Raw genomic sequence first — 21,956 nt, forward strand, 5'->3', positions numbered from 1 at the left:
GACATACAACATGGTCCCTGTCCTCTTGACGGGTTTAGCCATGTTGGCCAGGCTGGTATCAAACTCCTGGCTTCAGGTGATACACCCACGTTGGCTTCTCAAAGTGCTAAGAAATCTCTAAGGCTTTTAGCTCCAATCTCTGGCTTCCAGAAAACATGTCTGGACCCACCTGGGACCTGGGGGAACTTGCTGCCCTGAAGGAGAGGACACAAATCTGGCTGGCTTCACCACCTGCTGACTGTAGAGCCCTAGGGCCTTGAGTGAACATAGGTGGCAGCCATGTAGTGGTTACAGCGGGCCTTGGGTAAGACCTTGTGCTGTGCTGGCAGCAGTCCCAGTAGTAATGGCCAGAGGGGTGCTTACATCAACACACTCCAGTTCAAGGTGGCTCAGCACTGAGAAAGAGACTTCATTTCTTTGGGAGAAAGTAAGGGAAAAGAACAAATCTTTGCCTCGTAATCCAGAGAATTCTTCCAGATCTTTATTATCCCAGACCACCAAGGTGGCACTTCTATTAATCCGCAAAAACCACAGCATTATTGGACTTGGGGCTCAAATTCCTTCGAATACCTAACTGGAAAGCCTTCTTAAGAAGGACACGCACAAGTAAGCCCAGATTGCGAAGACTATAATAAATACCTAGCTTGTCAATGCCCAAACACCAACAAACATCTACAAGCATCAAGATCATACAGGAAAACATGGCCTCACCAAAAGAACTAAATAAGTACCAGAGACCAATCCTGGAGAAACAGAGATATGTGATTTCTCAGACAGGGAATTCAAAAGAGCTATGTTGAGGAAACTCAAGGAAATTCAAGATAACACAGAGAAGGAATTCAGCATTCTATCAGATAAATTTAACAAAGAGACTGAAATAATTAAAAACAAGCAGAAACTCTACAGTTGGAAAATGCAACTGAATATTAAAGAATGCATCATAACAGAATTGATCAGACAGAAGAAAGAATTAATGAGCTTGAAGACAGGCTATTTGAAAATACTCAGAGGAGACAAAAGAAAAAAAAAAAAGAATGAAGCACACCTGCAAGATCTAGCAAATAGCCTCAAAGGGAAAAATCTAAGTTACTGGTCTTAAAGAGGATGTAGAGAAAGAGATAAGGATAGAAAGTTTATTCAAAGGAATAATAACAGAAAACTTGCCAAATCTAGAGAAAGATATAAACATTCAAGTACAAGAAGATTATAGAACACTAAGCAGATTTAACCAAAAGAAGACTACCTCAAGGCATCTAATAACAAAACTCCCAAAGGTCAAGGATAAAGAAAGGATCCTAAAAGCAGCAAGAGAAAAGAAAAAAAAAAAACATACAATGGAGCTCCAATAAATATAGCAGCAGGCCTTTCAGTGAAAACCTTACAGGCTAGGAGAAAGTGGTAATGATGTATTTAAAGTGCTGAGGGAAAGAAACCTTTACCCTAGAACACTATATCCGGTAAAAATATCCTTCAAGAGTGAAGGAGAAATAAAGACCTTCCCAGACAAACAAAAGCCGAGAGATTTCATCAACACCAGACCTGTCCTACAGGAACTGCTAAAAGGAGTTCTTCCATCTGAAAGAAGAGAGGATATTAATGGCAAGAAGAAATCATCTGAAGATACAAAACTCACTGGTAATAGTAGGCATACAGAAAAACACAGAATATTGTAAAACTATAATTATGGCATGTAAACTCCCAATTACACTGTTATGATAAGTCAATATAAATAATAACTACAGCAACTTTTAAAGACAGACAGTACAATAAGACATAAAGAGAAACAACAAAAAGTTAAAAAGCAGAGGGATAAAGTGTACAGTTTTTATTAGTTTTCTTTTTGCATGTTTGTTTATGCAATCAGTGTTAAGTTGTCATCAGTTTAAAACAATGGGTTATGCCAGGCGCAGTGGCTCACGCCTGTAATCCCAGCACTCTGGGAGGCCGAGGTGGGCAGAGCACCTGAGGTCAGAAGTTCGAGACCAGTCTGACCAACATGGAGAAAGCCCATCTCTACTAAAAATACAAAATTAGACAGGCGTGGTGGCACATGCCTGTAATCCCAGCTACTTGCGAGGCTGAGGCAGGAGAATTACTTAGGAAGCAGAGGTTGCAGTATGCCAAGATCACACCATTGCACTCTAGCCTGGGCAACAGGAATGAAACTCCATCTCAAAAAATAAATAAAATAAAATAAAATAATGGGTTATAAGACATTAATAATATTTGCAAGCCTCATGGTAGCCTCAAATTGAAAAACACACAACGGATACACAAAAAATAAAAAGCAAGAAATTAAGTCATACCACCAGAGAAAATAACCTTCACTAAAGGGAAGACAAGGAAGGAAGGGAAGAAGTAAAAGAAGACCACAAAACAACCAGAAAACAAATGACAAAATGGCAGGAGTAAGTCCCAACTTATCAATAATAACATTGAATGTAAATAAACTAAACTCTCCAATAAAAAGACACAGAGTGGCTAAATGCATGGAAAAAAAGACCCAATGATCTGTTGCCTACAAGAAACACACTTCACCTATAAAGATACACAGACTGAGAATAAACGGATGGAAAAAGATATTCCGTGCCAATGGAAACCAAAAAAGAGCAGAAGTAATGGCTATACTTACATTAGAAAAAATAGATTTTAAGACAAAAATAATAAGAAGAGTCAGAGATCGCTATTACATAATGATAAAGGGGTCAGTCTAGCAAAAGGATATAATGATTATAAATATACATGCACCCAACACTGGAACACCCAAATATGTAAAGCAAATATTATTATAGCTAAAGAAACATACCTCAGGCTAGGCACAATAGCTCATGCTAGAATCCCAGCACTTTGGGAGGCCCAGGTGGGTGGGTTTCTGGAGCCCAGAAGTTTGAGACCAGCCTGGGAAACATGGCAAAACCCTGTCTCTACAAAAAAATACAAATATTAGCCAGGCATGGTGGTGTATGCCTGTAGTCCCAGCTAATCAGAGGGCTGAGGCAGGAGGATCACTTGAACCTGTAAAGTCGAAGCTGCAGTGGGCTGAGATCACACCACTGCACTCCAGCCTGGATAACAGAGCAAGACCTTGTCTCAAAGAGAGAGAGACTTCAATACAATAACAGCTGGAGACTTCAACATCCCACTTTCAGCACTGGACAGATCTCCCAGACAGAAACTCAACCAAGAAACATTGGACTTAACCTATACTAAGGATGACCAAATAGAACAAATAGACCTAATAGATATTTACAGAACATTTCATCCAAAGGCTATAGAATACACCTTATTTCCCTTATCACATAGATTATTCTCAAGGATAGGCCATATGTTAGGTCACAAATAAGTCTTAAAATACTCAAAAAATTTGAAATATCAAGCATTTTTGACCACAATGTCAAACATCTTTGAATAAAACTAGAAAGCAACAAGAGGAATTTTGGAAATGATACAAACACATTGAGATTCAATATGCTCCTGAATGACCAGTGGGAAAAAGTCAATGAAGAACTTAAGGAGGAAACTGAAAAGTTTCTTGAAACAAACAGCAGAAACACAACATAACAAAACCTATGGGATACAGCACAAGCGCTACTAAGAGGGAAGTTTAAAGCTATCAGTACCTACAACAAAAAAGAAGAACTTCAAATTAATAACCTAATGGTGCATCTTGACTAGAAAAGGGCAAACAAAACCCCAAATTAGTAGAAGAAATAATAAAGATCAGAGCAGAAATAAATGAATGTGAAATGAAGAAAACACAAAAGATCAATGAAACAAGAGGTTGTCTATCTTTTGGAAAGATAAACAAAACCGACAAACATTTAGCCAAACTAATGAAGAAAAAAAGGGAGAAGACCAAAATAAATAAAATCAGAAATGAAAAAGGAAACATTACAACTGATACCATAGAAATTCAAAGTAGCATTAGTGGTTACTATGAGCAACTACATGCCAATAAATTGGAAAATCTAGAGAAAGTGAATAAATTCCTAGACACATTCAACCTACCAAAACTGAACCATGAAGAAATCCAAAACCTGAATAGACCAATAACAAGTAACAAGATTGAAGCTGTAATAAAAAGCCACTTAGTAAAGAAAAACTCAGGACCTGATGGCTTCACTGCTGAGTTCTAACCAACATTTAAAGAAGAACTAATGCCAATCCTATTTAAAATATCCTGAAAAATAAAAGAGGAGAGAAACTTCCAAACTCATTCTACGAGGCCAGTATTACTCTGATACTAAAACTAGACATAGAAATATCAAAAAAAAAAAAAAAAAGAAAACAACAGGCTAACATCTCTGATGAATATTGATGCAAAAATATATTTCCCCAAAAAACCAACAAAATACTAGTAAACCAAGCTCAACACATTAAAAAGATCATTCATCATTACCAACTGGGATTTATCTCTGGGATGCATGAATGGTTCAACATATGCAAATCAATCAGTGTGATACATCATATCAACAGAATAAAGAACAAAAACCATATGATTATTTCCATTGACATTGAAAAAGCATTTTATAAAATTCAACATCCTTCGTGGTTAAAAACCCTCAAAAAACTAGGTATGGAAGGAACATACCTCAACATAACAAAAGCCATATGTGACAGACCCTCAGCTAATATACTGAATGGGGAAAAACTGAAAATCTTTCCTCTAAGATCTGAAACACAACAAGAATGCTCACTTTCACCGCTATTACTCAACATAGTACTGGAAGTCCTACTTAGAGCAATTGGACAAGAAAAAGAAATAAAGGGCATCCAAATTAGAAAGGAAGAAGTCAAATTATCCTTGTTTACAGGTGATATGATTTCATACTTAGAAAAATTCAAAGACTCCAACAGAAAACTCTTAGAACTGATAAATTCAGTAAAGTTGCAGGACATAAAATCAACATAAAAAAACCAGCAGCATTTCTATATGCCAAAGGTGATCAATCTGAAAAAGAAATAAAAAAAGCAATCCCATTTATAAGAGCCACAAATAAAATTAAATACCTAGGAATTAACAAAAGAAATAAAACACCTCTACAATGAAAACTATAAAACACTGATGAAAGAAATTGAAGAGGACGCAAAAAACTGGAAAGATATTCCATGTTCATGGATTGTTCAATATTGTTAAACTGTCCATATTAGTCAAAGCAATCTACAGATTCAGTGTAATCCCTATTAAAATACCAATGGTGTTCTTCACAGAAACAGAAAAAACAATCCTAAAATTTATATAAAATCACAAAAGACCCAGAACAGCCAAAGCAATCCTAAGCAACAAGAACAAAACTGGAGGAATCACATTATTTGATTCTAAATTATACAATGGAGCTATAGCAACCAAAACAGCATGGTACTGGCATAAAACAGACACACAGACCAATGGAACAGAATAGAGAACCCAGAAACAAACCCACACACCTACAGTGAACTTGTTGTCAACAAAAGTGCCAAGAATAAACACTGGGGAAAAGACAGTCTCATCAATAAATGGTTTTGGGAAAACTCGATATCCATATGCAGAAGAATGAAACTAGTCCCCTTTCGCCAATGTACAAAAGTCAAATCAAAATGAATTAAAGATGTAAGTCTAAGACCTCAAAAACTACTATAAGAAAACATTGAGGAAACTCTCCAGGAGTGGAGAGTTTGGTCTGGGTAAAAATTTCTTGAGTAATACCCCACAAGCACAGCCAACCAAAGCAAAAATGGACAGATGGGATCACATCAAGTTAAAAAGCTTCTGCACAGCAAGGAAACAATCAACAAAGTGAGCAGACAACCCAAATAATAGGAGAAAATATCTGAAAACCATCCATCTGACAAGAGATTAGTGACCAGAATACATAAGGAGCTCAAAGAACTCTATAGGAAAAAACAGAATAATCCAATTTAAAAACTGGCAAAATATTTGAATAGACATTTCTCCAAAGAAGACATACAAATGGCAAACAAGTATATGAAAAGGTGTCTAACATCATGATCATCAGAGAAACGCAAATCAAAACTACAATGAGAGATAATCTCACGCCAGTTAAAATGGCTTTTATCCAAAAGATAGGCAATAATAAATGCTGGAGAGGATGTGGAGAAAAGGGAATCCTTGTACACTGTTGGTGGGAAAGTAAATTAGTACAACCACTATGGAGAACAGTTTGGAAGTTCCTCAAAAAACTAAAAATAGAGCTACCTTAGGATCTGGAATCCCACTACTGGGTATATACCCAAAAGAAAAGAAATCAGTATATCCGGTCAGGAGCGGTGGCTCATGCCTGTAATCCCAGCTACTTGGGAGGCTAAGGCAGGAGAATTGCTTGAACATAGGACCCAGGAGGTGGAGGTTACAGTGCAGTGAGCTGAGATTGTGCCATTGCACTCCAGCCTGGGCGACAGAGTGAGGCTGTCTCAAAAAAAAAAAAAAAAGAAGAAGAAGAAGAAAAAGGAAAAAAAGAAATCAGTATATCAAAGAGATATTTGCACTATCTGCATTCCCAAGTTTGTTGCAGCACTGTTCACAACAGCCAAGATTTGGAAGTAACCTAAGTGTCCATCAACAGATGAATGGAGAAAGAAAATGTGGTACTTACACACCACAGAGTACTATTCAGACATGAAAAAAGACTGAGATCCTGTCATTTACAACAACATGGATAGAACTGAAAGTCATTATATTAAGCAAAATAAGCCAGGTACAGAAAGACAAATATCACATGTTCTCACTTATCTGTGGGATCTAAAAATCAATGCAATTGAACTCCTGGGGATGGAAAGTAGAAGGATGGTTACCAAAGCCTGGGAAGGGTAGTGGGGCAGGGTAGTGGGGAGGTGGAGGTAGTTTATGGGTTCAAAAAAAAAATAATTAGAAAGAAAGAATAAGACCTACTACTTGATAGTACAACAGGGTGACTACAGTGAAAATAATTTAATTCTACTTTTGAAAATAACTAAAAGAATATAACTGGATTGTCTGTAATACAAAGAAGAAATAATTGAGGGGATGGATACCCCATTTTTCATAATGTGATCATTAAGCATTGCATGCCTGTATCAAAGTATCTCATGTACCTCATAAATATATATACCTACTATGTACCCACAAAACTTAAAAATTAAATAAAATTTTATAAGGACATGCAAAGGTTCTAGAATAGGAAAATAATCTCTTGAGATGCTACATAATAATCTTAAAAATATTATTTTTTGTTCTTAGGGCTTATACTACCTCATTTCAAGAATTAAAGTTACAATACTCAAGACAAATGTATATTGGCATAAGCATAGACAAACAGATCAAGGGAACAGAACAGAGTCCAGAAATAGACCCACACATATACATCAATTGATTTTTGTCCAAGGTGCCAAGTCACTTCAACAGAGAAAGGAAAGTCTCTTGAACAAATGGTGCTAACAGACTGGATATCTATACAGGTTGACTTCTATCTCATTTCACACACAAAAATTAATTTGAGATAAATTGGAGACCTAAAAGTAAAACTCAGAACCATAAAACTTACAGAAGTAAAATATCTTCATGTTCTTGGGGGTAGGCATCCTTGAACAGGATGCAAAAAGCCATATCATAAAAGAAAAAATTGATACACTGAACTTCATTAACATTAAACATTTTTATATCTGACTTGTATTTGGAACATAAAAAACTAACAAATCAATAATAAAAAGTCAAAAAAAATTATCTGTATTGTGGAAATAAAGATCAACCAAATGAGAAAAGCAAAGGCTATTTATTTAGACCTTGCAACACCAAGTAAGTCAGCCACCATAACTGCCATTTGTGTTTTGGCAGAAACTCAAAGGCAGACAGAGGAGTGGCAAAGATTTATAGGTGAGAAAAGGGAAGGCTTCAAATGTGGCTTGACTGGAGGTTGTTGGCATGAGGAAGCTGGAGGCAACGTAATAAAAAGTGGGACGTCTCATATGAGGGTTGGTGGGTGTATGTTTGGCTCTCTCTGGTTGAACCTAAGTTGAAAATGGGAACAAAAAGTAAGGAAAGCTGTCAGTTATTAAGTCCTGGCCATTTGGGAACTTTTTTTTTTTTTTATTTGGGAAACAGGATCTTCCTCTGTTGCCCAGGCTGGAGTACAGTGATGTGATCACTGCTCAGGGAAGCCTTGGCCTCCCAGGCTCAAGTGTTCCTCCCATCTTAGCCTCCCAAGTAGCTGGGACTACAGGTATGTGTCACCACACCCAGCTAATTTCTTAATTTTTTTGTAGAGATGAGGTCTCACTATGTTGCCCAGGCTAGTCTCAAACTCCTGAGTTCAAGCAATTTTCCTGCCTCAGCCTCCCAAAGTGTTGGGATTACAGGTATGGGCCACCATGCCTAGCTCCCATTAGGGGACTATTGCTACAGAAATTATTATTTAGCTTCCTGGATTGCCATCAGAGACAGCAACCTGGCTTCCTGCAAGTTTGACTTACAACAGGCTGGCTTCTTGGACTGTTTATTGTTGATAAGGGGATTGGTTTCTTGGGCAGGTCATAGGTCAACGTTCTATTTTTATATATGTCTAGTCATTGTCCATTTGTAGATGTCTCATAGTATTCATCAAAATAGGCTGATTCATGGAGAGAGAGAGGGCAACATATATTCACCAGTGTTAACTAACATGACACAAACTAAAATTGTCTATGAAGGACATCACTAAAAGTGCTAAGAGGGGGCTAAGATGGTGTCCAGAGAATAACACATTTGTACTACCAGGAAAATCTAATCTGTTAAAGTTAGGGTACACCAAGAGGGGTGGGCAGGCCTTCTTCCCTAAGTAAGGTTTTGAAAGCTGGGATTGAAAGGCTAGGTTCTTGGCTATTCTTTCTTTCTCTCTCTCTTTTTTTTTTTTTTTTTGAGACAGAGTCTCGCCCTGTCACCCAGACTGGAGTACAGTGGCGCAATCTTCGCTCACTGTAACCTCCGCCTCCTAGGTTCAAGTGATTCTCCTGCCTCAGCCTCTCGAATAGCTGAGATTACAGGGACCTGCCACCATGCCTGGTTAATTTTTGTATTTTAGTAGAGACAGGGTTTCACCAGGTTGGTCAGGTTGGTCTCAAACTCCTGACTTGAAACGATCCACCCCCCTCGGCCTCCCAAAGTGCTGGGATTAATAGGCACGAGCTACTGTTTCTTATGTTAAATCACAGACAACTGAAGGGAAGAAAATCTGGAGGAGCCTCTCTCCCAGGTAAAGCAGCTTCACTGTCAGCTTCTCATAGCTTCCACCTAGAATTCTGCTTGGGCTTCTGTGAGATGTACCTTCGTTACAGGCTCAGTTGCTCAATTCTCATCACCTGGCAGTGGGAAGAGGGCTTCTTCCTTCAACTATGTTGAGATCCAAAGGCCACAGGAAAGATCACATACCCTTTCCCTCTCCTTCTCTATCTCTTCAGTGTTTTTCGTTTTTGTTTTTGTACATGGAGGTGTATTTTTTTTGTTTTATGTTGTGTTTGTTTTATGTTATGTTGGTGACTGGGGAGGAGAATTAACATTTTAAAGTTAGGAGCCTTGTTGTTGTTGTTTTTTTTTTAATTCAACCTGTAAGAAGCCTTGGAGGAAAACCCTCAGTAACTGAGGAAGCAACTGAGAACCTTAAGTAAGTTCTTTGAAAGTTAAACCCAGTACAAGTTTGTTCCATTTCTCTTAACCCAAATGCTGTTTATTTGGGCATTTATCCACTGACTTCCAACCTCCTAAATTACAGCAATCCTTCTCAAAGAAATATCCTACAACAGCTGTAGATGGCTGATTCTGCCCACATTTCTGAAGAACTGTCCAAGGAAGCTTGACTGCTTATTGATTCTAAATTGTTTTCACATGGAAATACATAATTGGAAGTTTATTACCCAGTCACCTTTCTTGGAATTAAAATTTATAGCATTTTATAAGTGTCCTTAGAACCTAGCCATAATCCCCTTCCCAAGCCTTTCTCAAATTTGCATAGTGTTTTGCTTTAAAATAATTGTATAATAATTTCGCTTTCTCAAACAAAGGATTTTTAGAAGGAGCCTCACCTTCTCCAAGTCAAGCAATTCGGTACTGTTTACTTCTCACAGCTATCAGGGCCAAAAATGTGTAAGAAAAGGAATGAAAATTGGCTTTCCGAACAGCAAGAATGGGCCACACAATATGGTTCACATTTTATATATGAAGCATATTATATATGAATAACATATATATTTTTTATCTTCACAACAGCCCTATAACAGAGGTCCTTTTATTTCTTTTTTACAGAGAAGAAAATGGCTTAGAGAAGTTTAATTTCCCAGGATCACATGCATAAATACAGAACTTGGGCTTCAGAGTTAGTATATTGTAATGGTTAATGGTAAAAGCTTAGGAGTTAGATTGCTTGGATTCAGTCCTAACTCTACTGCTTACTGTGCAATCTTGGACAAGTTACTTTATTCCTCTAAGCCTTGGCTTCTCTTCAGTCAGACACAGCCAATAGCAGTATCTGGTTCATAAGGTCGGGGCTGTGAGCATTAAATGAGATAACACTTATACATTTGCAAGGTACCTCAACATGATTTCTCAATTGCATGTGATTTCTGGATTGCCAGTAGCAATGAGTGAAGAGCAATGTTTCTCATCTACTTTTCCAGCTCAGAGATGGAGATGCAGGAAAAAGTTCCTTTATCCTCTGCTTCAGCAAAAAGCAAGGGTGAAATTCCAAAACGATCAAAAAATCTCAACACTCAATCACAACTGAATAACTAATGAAGCTATAAAATAATTTTTGATGAGGCTATCTAATGAAGTGATGTCTGAACGTCTTTTTTTCTTACAGCCTATTTCTTAACTTAAGCCTGAAGGAAAAATATAGATTTGGCATAGCCTAAGCAGGAATATTGTGTGAGACCACTGCGTGCACTATCAGGGGCTCCTGTGCCACTCTATGAAGCATGAGTATACACGACTGGAAGCATTCTAATTGCTCAGGCTAATCCTTGGCTGCGGATGCATCCAAAGTGTTTGCTAGTAACAATCACTACATCCTAGCCCAAAGAGGTATTAATTTTCATCTGGCTTGGGCTTCCAGTTAATTTAAGAGATATTAAACAATTAGAATCTCTTTAAATTTATAATTAAATTTATAATACTGAGTAATATAAAATTATTAATATACTGTGTCCTTCTAAAACAGTGACTGTTTTTCCCACTTTCTAAAGGAGCTAATATTTAAGGTGTCAGGAAGTTCCTTTTGGTATCAGAAAGACCTTGGTTTGAGGTCCAATTCCCCAAGTCACTAGAGCGCTCTCTGAGTCTCATCTGCTAATAGGATAAAACCACCTACTGAATGAACTGATTATAAGAATAAAATGAGATAATGTATATAAAGTACTCAGCATAGTATAAGAATAACTCAATATATGATGGCTACAATCATTATGCCCACTACAGAAAACCAGAAAGGACAGAAAAGTATAAGGAAGAAAAAGTCAATAATTTCTTCTCTCAAAGGCAACCACTGTTAACTTTCGGCTGGTCATCTTTTTTCTCCATGTAGTTTGTCTTTATATAATTTGGTATCACACCACACAAACTATATGCATCGTGTTTTGCTGTCTTCTTCCTTTGGGCCTATTAATGTAACTTAGGCATTTTCCCACACCATTAACAACCAGCCATAACAGTTTCTTTATGGCTTCTAATAACATAAATAAATACATAAATAAAAATAGTTTTTCCTAGTTATGAGGCTCTTGGGAATGATATGGTCTTGCCTATCTCATATGCCTGCCACTGTGACCTCCTGGCCTTGGGAATTCTCAAGTCTGTCACCATCCTCACTTGAGGTCACTACAGAGAACCTCCTAAGTGTTTACAGGGTATTGGGTATGTAGGTCCCCCAGCCCAAAGGCAGACCTTTACAGACCACAGTGTAAAGCAGTACAGAAAGCCTTACATTCCACAGCCATCTGCTTCACTGACTCCCAATTTTTTCTCCCACACAGTGTAACAGAAGGTGCTAAAAAAACAAAAACAAAACCCCCAAACCTGATCATCTCTCTTCAGCTGAAGTTTAAGCTCCTTCTTCCTGAATACCTTCTCTAATACCTTTCTGGTCAGAGAAAAGGCAAGCTACATTATTTGGCTTAAATATTTTTAAAAACTGCCAGTATATCAAAATTCAGTTTGGTTCTAAACATTTGAATTGCCCCAACTCTACTGCCCATGTTGATCCATCCTTCATTTGTCATTGATATTATCTCTTGTTTTTTTCAGAGAACATAATTATCTAATTGTGGAGACCAAAATTTATCCCTGTTCACAGAATTAGTGAAAATCAAATAAAAATTAAATGTAAAGATAAGTATCTCTAACATTTATTTTGGCTAACTATCTGGAGCTACTGTTTTTTTTTTTCTTTTTTGAGACAGAGTCTTGCTCTTCTTGCCTAGGCTGGAGTGCAACGGCACAATCTTGGCTCATTACAGCCTCCGCCTTCCAGGTTCAAGCGATTCTCATGCCTTGGGTTCCCGATTAGCTGGGATTACAGGCACACACCACCACGCCTGGCTAATTTTTGTATTTTTAGTAGAGATGGAGGTTTTGCCATGTGGGCCAGGCTGGTCTCAAACACCGCACCTCAGGTGATCTGCCCACCTCAGCCTCCTAAAGTGCTGGGATTACAGGCGCGAGCCACCATGCCCAGGCCACTGTGTATTATTGTTATAAAAAGTGAAAGATTTATACGATCTGAAGAGAAACCAGAGGATTATTATTGTTCTTACTGTTGCTGATCTTAAATAAATAGGTCTCCAGAAGACCAACGGCCAAGTGTCTAGGCAGAGAACAAATTAAAATTAACTGGCACACAGAAGATTAGGGTCTCTGAGGGGCCTGAGATTCTGGCTCTATCAGTGATGAGCTGTAAGATCCAAAGGAACACAAATTCTCTGAACCTTCTCCCTGTCTGAAAAACAGAAATATTAATCTTCACTTAGTCACCCTTACAGATTTTTTTTTTTTTTTAAGATGGAGTCTCACTCTGTTGCCCAGGCTGGAGTCCAGCGGCGCAATCTTGGCTCACTGCAACCTTCCCCTCCCAGATTCAAGCGATTCTCCTGCCTCAGCCTCCTACATCCGGCTAATTTTTTGTATTTTTAGTAGAGATGGGGTTTCACCCATGTTGGCCAGGCTTGTCTCAAATTCCTGGCCTCAAGCAATCTACCTGCTTTGACCTCCCAAGGTGCTGGGATTACCGGCGTGAGCCACCACGCCCAACCCAGAATTTTTATTTAGGACAAATTAAATAATGCATGTAAGAGTAATTTGTAGCTTATAAAAAGCTATACAAACGTAAGGGGGAGAGTATTTTTGCTTTATTTTCTTCAATTTTGGATACAGTCTCACTCTGTCACTCAGGCTGAAGTGTAGCGATCATAGCTCATTGTAACCTCAAACTCTTGGGCTAGTGTGATCCTCCTGCTTCAGCATCCCAAGTAGCTGGGACTATAGGCACATGCCACCATGCCTGGCCAATGTTTTTTATTTTTATTTTTTGTACAAACAGGGTCTCACTGTGTTGCCAAGTCTCCAACTCCTGGTTTCAAGCGATCCTCTTAGCCTCCCAAAGTGCTGGGATTACAGGTGTGAGCCACTGTGTCTGGCTGTATTTTGCTTTTAAATAAAAGGGAATGGTGAGACTAGACAATCCCAAACACATACAAATTTGCCTTTTGATATTTTATCTATACATTCAATAATTACCCTAAAATGCTTAAAAATAGATAATTCTGAAAAACTTCATCCATGACTGTCCAGTTTTCCTCCATACATGCATCATGCTAATTAAAGGATTGGCTATCTTCATGCTGTGTTAGAAGAAACTGAAGTGTTAAGAACGAAATAGACTAACATGCTATCTCAAGGAGCTTATACCAGCTGAAAAGGGACTGAGGAAAGTTAGAAATTAGAGGTATGAAGGATTAGGATCACTGAGGTTATAAGAATTTAAAAATGAAAAAAGGTATAAACAGCTTAGAATTTAAAGAAATGTTAGAAGATAGCTCTTTCCAAAGAGGGGCACCATTATCCAAACCTCTACATAACTGATTTTGTGAAGCTATTATATGCAACACCTCCAGAGCCTGACATTTGATTACATTTAAAATTCATCTTTTGCTTCCCTTTTCCTTCCTCCCCCATATACAATGTGTTCTTGCCCCAACCTCCCACTTTTTCCTCCTTTATTTCAATTTCAATCCCTTTTAAAAGTCCGGGTCCGGTTTCCTATTGGCCTCTTTAACCTCTCCTTTGCCTGGCTCTGCTGGTACACACCTCCCACCCTGACATCACAAGAGCATTCCTCTTTAGAAAAAGCACATCTCATTCTTACAGAAGGGACTTAGAACATTATTCAAAACTCAATTACTTTTTTGAAGTTTAAAGGATAAGATCTCTAAATTCCAAGCTGTTTCTCTAGGAGGGTAGAAGACGTTGGGGAAGAGAAGCAATGGTAGTTCCAAACCGGCTCAGACTTGGTCATCGGTGGTGGCTCGATGGCATTCTCATTCCATCCGGGCAGGCTCCGGGGCCAGAGGCATTCAGTCAAAGCAGGTGGGCGGAGGGAAACATAGGCACACAGACTTGCAAAGATAAAGATGGACAGAAAGAAAACGGTAAAATAAAGGAAGGAGTTGATAGGAGAAAAGGAATGTCAAACAAGGAGGGAAGATGGGGAAAATAGAGCAAAGAATAAAGGAAAGGAGAAGATAGGGCGAGTAATAGGGGAGGGAGGACTGAAGAGAGAAATAGAAGTAGACCAGGAAGAACACAGAAATGGCTGTGGTCTTAACAGGAGTGGGGTCCAGACAGACCAAGTGGGATGGGCAGAGCAGGGAAAGAGGAGGGGAAAGGGCTGGGGAGACTGCCATGCCTAGCCTCGATCTATTTTTGTTCTTCCTTACACTGTCATCGGTAGCTGCCTTATCAATTTTCACCTCTGGCAGGAGACGCCCGCCGATATGGGAGCCAGGGCCGCCGATGAGAGACACCACGCCGTTGCAGTCCACCGTGCTGTTGCGTTTCACGCTGCGCCGCAGGCTGGGGAAGATGCGCGAGGAGCGGCTGCCCTGGCTGTAGCCGCTGTAGCCGCTGTAGCTGCTCCGGCGCTCGCGGGCCCGGATGGGGATGAAGAGGGAGTCCCGGCGGCCCTCGCTCTCCTCCACTGTGCTGTGCTCGTCATCCGCGAACTCATTCTCGGAGCCCGGGTCTCGGAACCGCCCAGGTCCCCTGAAACTGAAGATGCTGCTCTTGCTGTTGTGGCGAGAGAGGAAGGGCGAGCCTGGGATGCTGAGCAGTGACTGCAGGCGCAGAAAGGGAAAGAGAGAGGGAGGGGGAAATGAGACGGGAGTGGACCTTTATACCCAGCAAAGTGGTTAGGTTCCCAGCCGGCCCCACCCTCGCAGTCCTGTGATCAGAACACAAGTGTGTCCAGAAAGCAGTTGTGCATGTTGACTGCTACAGTTCATCACCCATTGTTACTTACCTGTGCTTGACCAGTTACGGATACAAAACGTTTACCCACTGTTCTTGCACGCCTCCCTAAGACGCTTTTATCTCATGTTAGACTTATCCAGGGAGAAGCACATGGCTGTTTATTTCTTTTTACCATGGGCTCAGAGGAGGTGTCTTTAAGTTAGTCTATGCCACACTGGGCAAAAAGACGGAATTTATTTATTATTTTATATATATAACAATAAATAAATATTATATATATATATTTAGCTGGAGTTTTGCTCTTGTGGCCCAGGCCAGAGTGCAATGGCGCTATCTTGGCTCACTGCAACCTCCAACTCCCGGGTTCAAGTGATTCTCCTGCCTCAGCCTCCCGAGTAGCTGGGATTACAGACGTCCACCACCACACCCCAGCTAATTTCTGTATTTTTAGTACAAACAGGGTTTTGCCATGTTGGCCAGGCTGGTCTCGAACTCCTGACCTCAGGTGATCCACCCGCCTCGGCCTCCCAAAGTGCTGGGATTACAGGCATGAGCCACCGCTCCCGGCCAAAAAGACATAATTTAAAATGTGCTTGTATCATTTGCCATTCTCTCCAAGTACATGTCTTGGTCAAATAGTACTACAAGAGTGGTCTTCAAGCCTTTTAGTTCAGTTGAAAATTATGTATGCTCCCTCCCACTGCATTTTATTTATCTATTTATTTACTTTTCCTTTTCTTTTTTAGTTTTTAAGTTAAAATATTTTTTATTTTATTTTATTACTTTTAATATTTATATACTTATTATTTATTATTATTACTTTAAACTATTTTATTATTATACTTTAAGTTCTAGGGTACATGTGCACAATGTGCAGGTTTGTTACACATGTATACATGTGCCATGGTGCTGCACCCACTAACTCGTCATTTACATTAGGTATTTCTCCTAATGCTATCCCTCCCCCTGTCCCCAACACACCTCAGGCCCTGGTGTGTGCTGTTCCCCACCCTATGTCCAAGTGTTCTCATTGTTCAATTCCCACCTATGAGTGAGAATATGCAGTGTTTGGTTTTCTGTCCTTGTGATAGTCTTCTCAGAATGATGGTTTCCAGCTTCATCCATATCCCTACAAAGGACATTAACTCATCCTTTTTTATGGTTGCATAGTATTCTATCCACCCCATTTTAAACATATTTTTTCATCAAAAGTTTACATAGTTGTAAACTATATAATTCTCAAACAGCTCTAAGTTATATAATGTCCAGCATTGACATTTTTAAATAAAACTCTTCTTTACCATAAAGTTTATGGTAAATAAATTTATTTAAATAATTCTTTAGCACAAATTTTTTCTTATTTATTCTTCTCCTTCAATTTCATACTTCCTTTCCATATTCCCTAGGGAATTTTATTCAAATGTACACTTTTATGCTTTAATGTATTTTACTGCTCACCCTTGAATTTACTTCTCTATGTTGCCCAGGCTGATCTCGAACTCCTGGGTTCAAGTGATCCTCTTGCCTTGGCCTCCCAAAGTGCTGGTATTACAGGAGTGAGGCACCATGCCCAACCTGTTAATACTTTTGATGTTAACACTGGAAGGGCCATGAGGCTCCTGTTTTAACATTTCTGCCTTTATCTTTTTGTTGGCTACAATTCCAACAAATTATACAAAAAATTATAAATAAACTGTACTTAATATTTAAAAATTTTCTATGACCATGAGTCTTTAAGACATTTAAAAGATTCTCCTGGATTGAATTTTTATTAATATTCTTATGAATACAGCTGATCAAGCTATACAAATATATTACGTATTTTATAGGTAATAGGCTTAAGAAAGAAAATTGTATTAAAATGCATTTCTTAATAAGATGGATGAGATTTTCTTTTCAACTGGTGTTTAAATATTTGTTGGTAGTATTACTTATTATTAGAATGAGACATGGCTCAACATCAATCCTCCCCACCTTTCTAATAATCGATTTTATGTGCTAAAACCTTATTCACATAAATATTATCTTGGAATGGAAAAACTTTGTTATAGTAATGTCACTCAATTCTTTGGACTCCTTCCAAGTTATATACCAAAAGTATATAGCAAACTGTCAGCAAAATTTATTGTAATAATCTATCGGCTGGCAATTAAGTCTTTTTTCAATTTTATTGAAAGCAAAGAACTGAAAACTCAATTTGCCAAAAGATTTGTTACCTATACATTCCCTTTCTTGATTTCTGAGGACATCAAAAAAGCTTTATTATTTACTAATAATTGTGTGGGTTATTCTCATATGAGTTACTCTTGTATTTAAAAGAAGCTCGTTTGACCCAACAGATGGTTGAAATAATCAAAATATTATTAATGTCTTTCCATCATTGCCAACATTTTTTAATATGATTTTATCTTATCACATGATTTAAATATATTTTATCAAAATCTACCTTAAAGTCACAGATTTAGCTCATTTCTGAGAATGTTCAACCACATGATCTAATGAGCAGTCAGTCCTCAATGTCAAAGCAATTGGCTAAATTGCTTTAGATTTATTTTCATTTGAAGAAGTATGATCCCATTTTTCACTATTAATAAATGTATTAGTATGTATTGCAAGGGCAACAATCTCCTGAAATTAAAACATCTCAACATCCCCAGTAATAATTCTGTTTCACTCTTAACAGAAATATGTAAAATAGATAAATTCAGAAAAACCTTACAATAGATTTAAGGTTCCTGGACTAAAAACTTTGTAGACATTAATATTTTCAATTGTCCTTCTGTTTGGCATTCCAAAGATTTACATACCTGAGGGCAATGCACCACATAAGATTTGGGATGATAGAGGTATGCCTTACTTTTGTAAAGTGGGAGGGAGAAGGGTATGAAGAGGGAAAAGGGAAAGGCAGATGGTGTGATTTTGGACCACAGGACTGATCTGAGGCACAGGTATATATAAATTAAAGATTTAGAAACTGGGTTCCTTAAAACTGTGCTAGGCAAGTCTTCAGGTGCCCCAAGGGCATGCAACCCCAATTTGAGGAACACTGTTTTGAGAGAAACAAACTTGACAAATGATTGCCCTTAGACAATCTTCTTTATTTTTTTTATTTTTATTTTTATTTTTTTTTAAACAGAGTCTCACTCTTTCACTCAGGTTGGAGTACAGCGGTACGATCTTGGCTCACTGCAACCTCCACCCCCGTGGGCTCAAGCAATTCTCCTCCTCAGCCTCCTGAGAAGCTGGGATTACAGGCGCCCACCAACATGCCCAGCTAATTTTTGTATTTTTAGTAGAGACAGGGTTTCACCATGTTGGCCAGGCTGGTCTCTAACACCTGACCTCAGGTGATCCACCCGCCTTGGCCTCCCAAAGTGCTGGGGTTACAGGCGTGAGCCACTGCGCCTGACCATAATCTTTAATTATAAGAGATTTTTGTCTTAGAGGTTAGGACTTAACCCTCTTATAAAATGATTGGGCTGTTAAGGTTCTTTGTGGGCTGAGACTATGACAATGTAGTGCATATATTACGGGTGCTAAAGAAACCTTTCTTGATATTTCTTTTTTTCTTCTTTGGAGACAGGGTCTCACTCTTTCCCCAGGCTGGAATACAGTGGTATGATCATAGCTCACTGCATACTCCTGCCTCAGCCTTCCAAGTAGCCAGGATAGGACTACAGGCATGTGCCACCATGCCTGGCTAATTAAAAAAAAATTTTTTTTTAATAGAGATGGGGGGTCTCTATGCTGTCCAGACTGATCTTGAACTCCTGGGTTGAAGTGATCCTCCTGCCTTGGCCTCCTAAAGTGCTGGGATTACAGGAGTGCGGCACCGTGCCCAGCCTGTTAATACTTTTGATGCTAACACTGGAAGGGCCTTGGGGCTCCTCTTTAACATTTCTGCCCTTATCTTTTTGTTGGCTACAATTCCATTTCTGGTTCTATACTTCAGTTCCTGTCTCTTCCTGTAATGTACAAAGCCCCTGTCCCCAGATTGGTGTATTTTCTTTGGATAATTCTAGTTGCATACTCCATTCTCTCACCTGTGTCTTTCACTTGTTATGTAGGCTTTTCCTGCTTTGGCTTTAAGCAACCCATGAACTTCTAAGGCAATAAATGAATTTGATCACTGGGGACCATATCAAGAAAAGCACTAATCGTAGATAATTTTATATAAATGTCATTGTTAGATACATGCCATATGCTATATATAGGTCTCTAGAAAACAGGATTATCCTGACTTATTTTGTTTTTCTGCCTCATCCTTGTACCAGAGAGGAGGAGCTACATTGGTTAGATTCCAGAATGTTGACTGAGCCTCATTTATGAGTAGATGTCGTCACTGTGTGTTAAAAGGACACATACACTGTGTGGTAAAGGAGCACATAACAGAGGAAGCCCTTGCCTGTTCTTCTTCCATGTTGCTGGATTGGTAAACTTACTATTCTTCTTACAGATATGTTTGGGCACCCCCACTGAATCACTGATTCATTCCCCTGAACCAGCTCTACTCGGTGTGATTCACAGGCAGCTAGTACATGACTTGTTATTGGTCTGCAATGAGACAAGTAAGGAAACTGAGAGGGGCATTTAGAAACTTTTATGACAATCAGACATAGTCATAACATCTAAGAATGTGATGATTTTTCTAGAAATTGATTGTTATTATATTTTACAATAGTATCAGTTCATGAAGAATTGGGAAAAACAGAAATGAGTCCTGTGGTAAAGCTTGAGAAACACTGTTCTAAACAATGTGGCTGGCCAGAAGATGGTGTCTTAAAATGTACTTGGGATTTTGTTTTAATCAGATCACAGTAAGGTGACAGACACAGAGGCAACTGCCTTTGAAAGAAGAGTTAATTACTTCGGTTCCCAAGAGGAGTGGGCTTGCCATGCCATGGAGGGCCATATGGGGAAATGTAAGTGTTGGTCAGGAGGTAGAAGGAGTGAGGGGGGAAGTTTAGCCTGAGCCTATGTTTTCCCAAGGAAGGAAGCGATGAGGCAGGATAGGTAAGTCTGAGCAAATTTAGGATTGGGGAGTTTGAATAATTTTGGAAGTCTCTGGCCTACAGACGTGGTCACTACTTGTCTGGTATCTGGCTCTGGGGTGATTTAGGGCAGGGAAATATTGGCTTAGTGAGTGAGTTAGATAAAGGAGGTAGTTGGGAATGTGGGCTTTGGACTGGTTGACCTGCATATGAAAAACATGTTTGAAGGCAAGCGTAACATAGAACACTGAGGTTCAGGGTACAAGCCCAGGTGTTAATAACCTGTTAACACCTCTCTTGAGGGCATCACTGGGGAGAAATATGGCCGGGACAACCAGGACTCAGGTACTCATGGCCCTTTTGCTAAACGCCACTATCACCTTTAACACTATCACACCGTCCTAAAAATGGCATTCAAGACCCTCCCAGCTTTGACGCTAATCTACTTATTCTACTTTATTTTTCACTGTTTTCTCATACACCTTACCATGCAGCCACCCTGCCGCAGGTCTTTATTTCCTCTGCTTTCAGTGCACACTCCATTTTCAGCTTGGGAAATCCTCTCAGTTCTCCATGATCCAGTCCTTCTGCTTCTTCCTCTACTAACTTCCTTAATCTTTTCATAGCACCAAACCCCCTTTCAGAATATTTATGCTCTACTTTATTTTTTATTTTTTTCTTCAAGACAGGGTCTCACTCTGTTGCTTGGGGTGGAGTGCAATAGTGCAATCACTCACTGCAGCCTCATCCTCCTGGGCTCAAGTGATCCTCTCACCTCAGCTTCCCAAGCAGCTGGAACCATAGCTATGTGCCACACCATGTGGTATGTGCCATACTATGCCTGGCTAATTTTTATAGTTTTTGTAGATACGGGGTTTCGCCACGTTGCCCAGGCTGGTCTCAAATTCCTGGGCTAAAGCAGTCCTCCTGCCTTGGCCTCCCAAAGTGCTGAGATTATAGGCGTGAGCCACTGTACCTAGCCTACGCTCTACTTTTTACAACAGTTCTTCATACACATGTTTTATCTCTCATTTTTAACCAACTACAAACTCCTTAAGGGCACATTGACTGATTCATCCTTATATCTCCTAGAGTGCTTTGTACATAGTAACTACAATGTTTAACTTAATTAACATGCATTTAGATTAGGTACTACAGCTTAGCCACCCATTTTAGGGTTGTTCCACACCTGCACTGGGTCACTGCTTCAATTCTCACAGCAAGCTAAACTACACTGAATTCATAACTCTGCCTTAGTAGTCAAAGCTGGGTGCTGATACTATCTGGTACATTAGGTCTTCACATTAGGAAAGAGGTTTTGTGTATTTTACAATAAAATTTAATTTTATATATATATATATATATATTTTTTTTTTTTTTAGACAGAGACTCGCTCTGTCACGCAGGCTGCAGTGAAGTGGTGCAATCTTGGCTCGCTGAAACCTCTGCCTCCCAGGTTCAAGCCTCCCAGGTTCTCATGCCTCAGCCACAAGTGATCTGGC

The 21,956-nt window shown here is 39.1% G+C and overlaps 1 protein-coding gene across 6 annotated transcripts in view; it reads right to left on the reverse strand.

The window, feature by feature from the left end:
* The window catches only part of SCN8A (sodium voltage-gated channel alpha subunit 8), a 216,724-nt gene that overhangs the window by 69,946 nt on the left and 124,822 nt on the right, over positions 1 to 21,956 (reverse strand). For 5 of the 6 annotated variants that reach the window (XM_033222024.1, XM_033222020.1, XM_033222023.1 and 2 more), the window contains exon 12: positions 14,965 to 15,327. In XM_033222024.1, coding sequence (XP_033077915.1) covers positions 14,965 to 15,327 — 363 coding nt within the window. Of the gene's footprint in view, positions 1 to 14,931; positions 15,328 to 21,956 lie in introns of all 6 variants that reach the window. The other variant, XM_033222025.1, reaches the window with a different exon arrangement.

Source organism: Trachypithecus francoisi, unplaced genomic scaffold, assembly GCF_009764315.1.
Source record: "Trachypithecus francoisi isolate TF-2019V2 unplaced genomic scaffold, Tfra_2.0 Lachesis_group11, whole genome shotgun sequence".
Lineage (NCBI taxonomy): Eukaryota > Metazoa > Chordata > Mammalia > Primates > Cercopithecidae > Trachypithecus > Trachypithecus francoisi.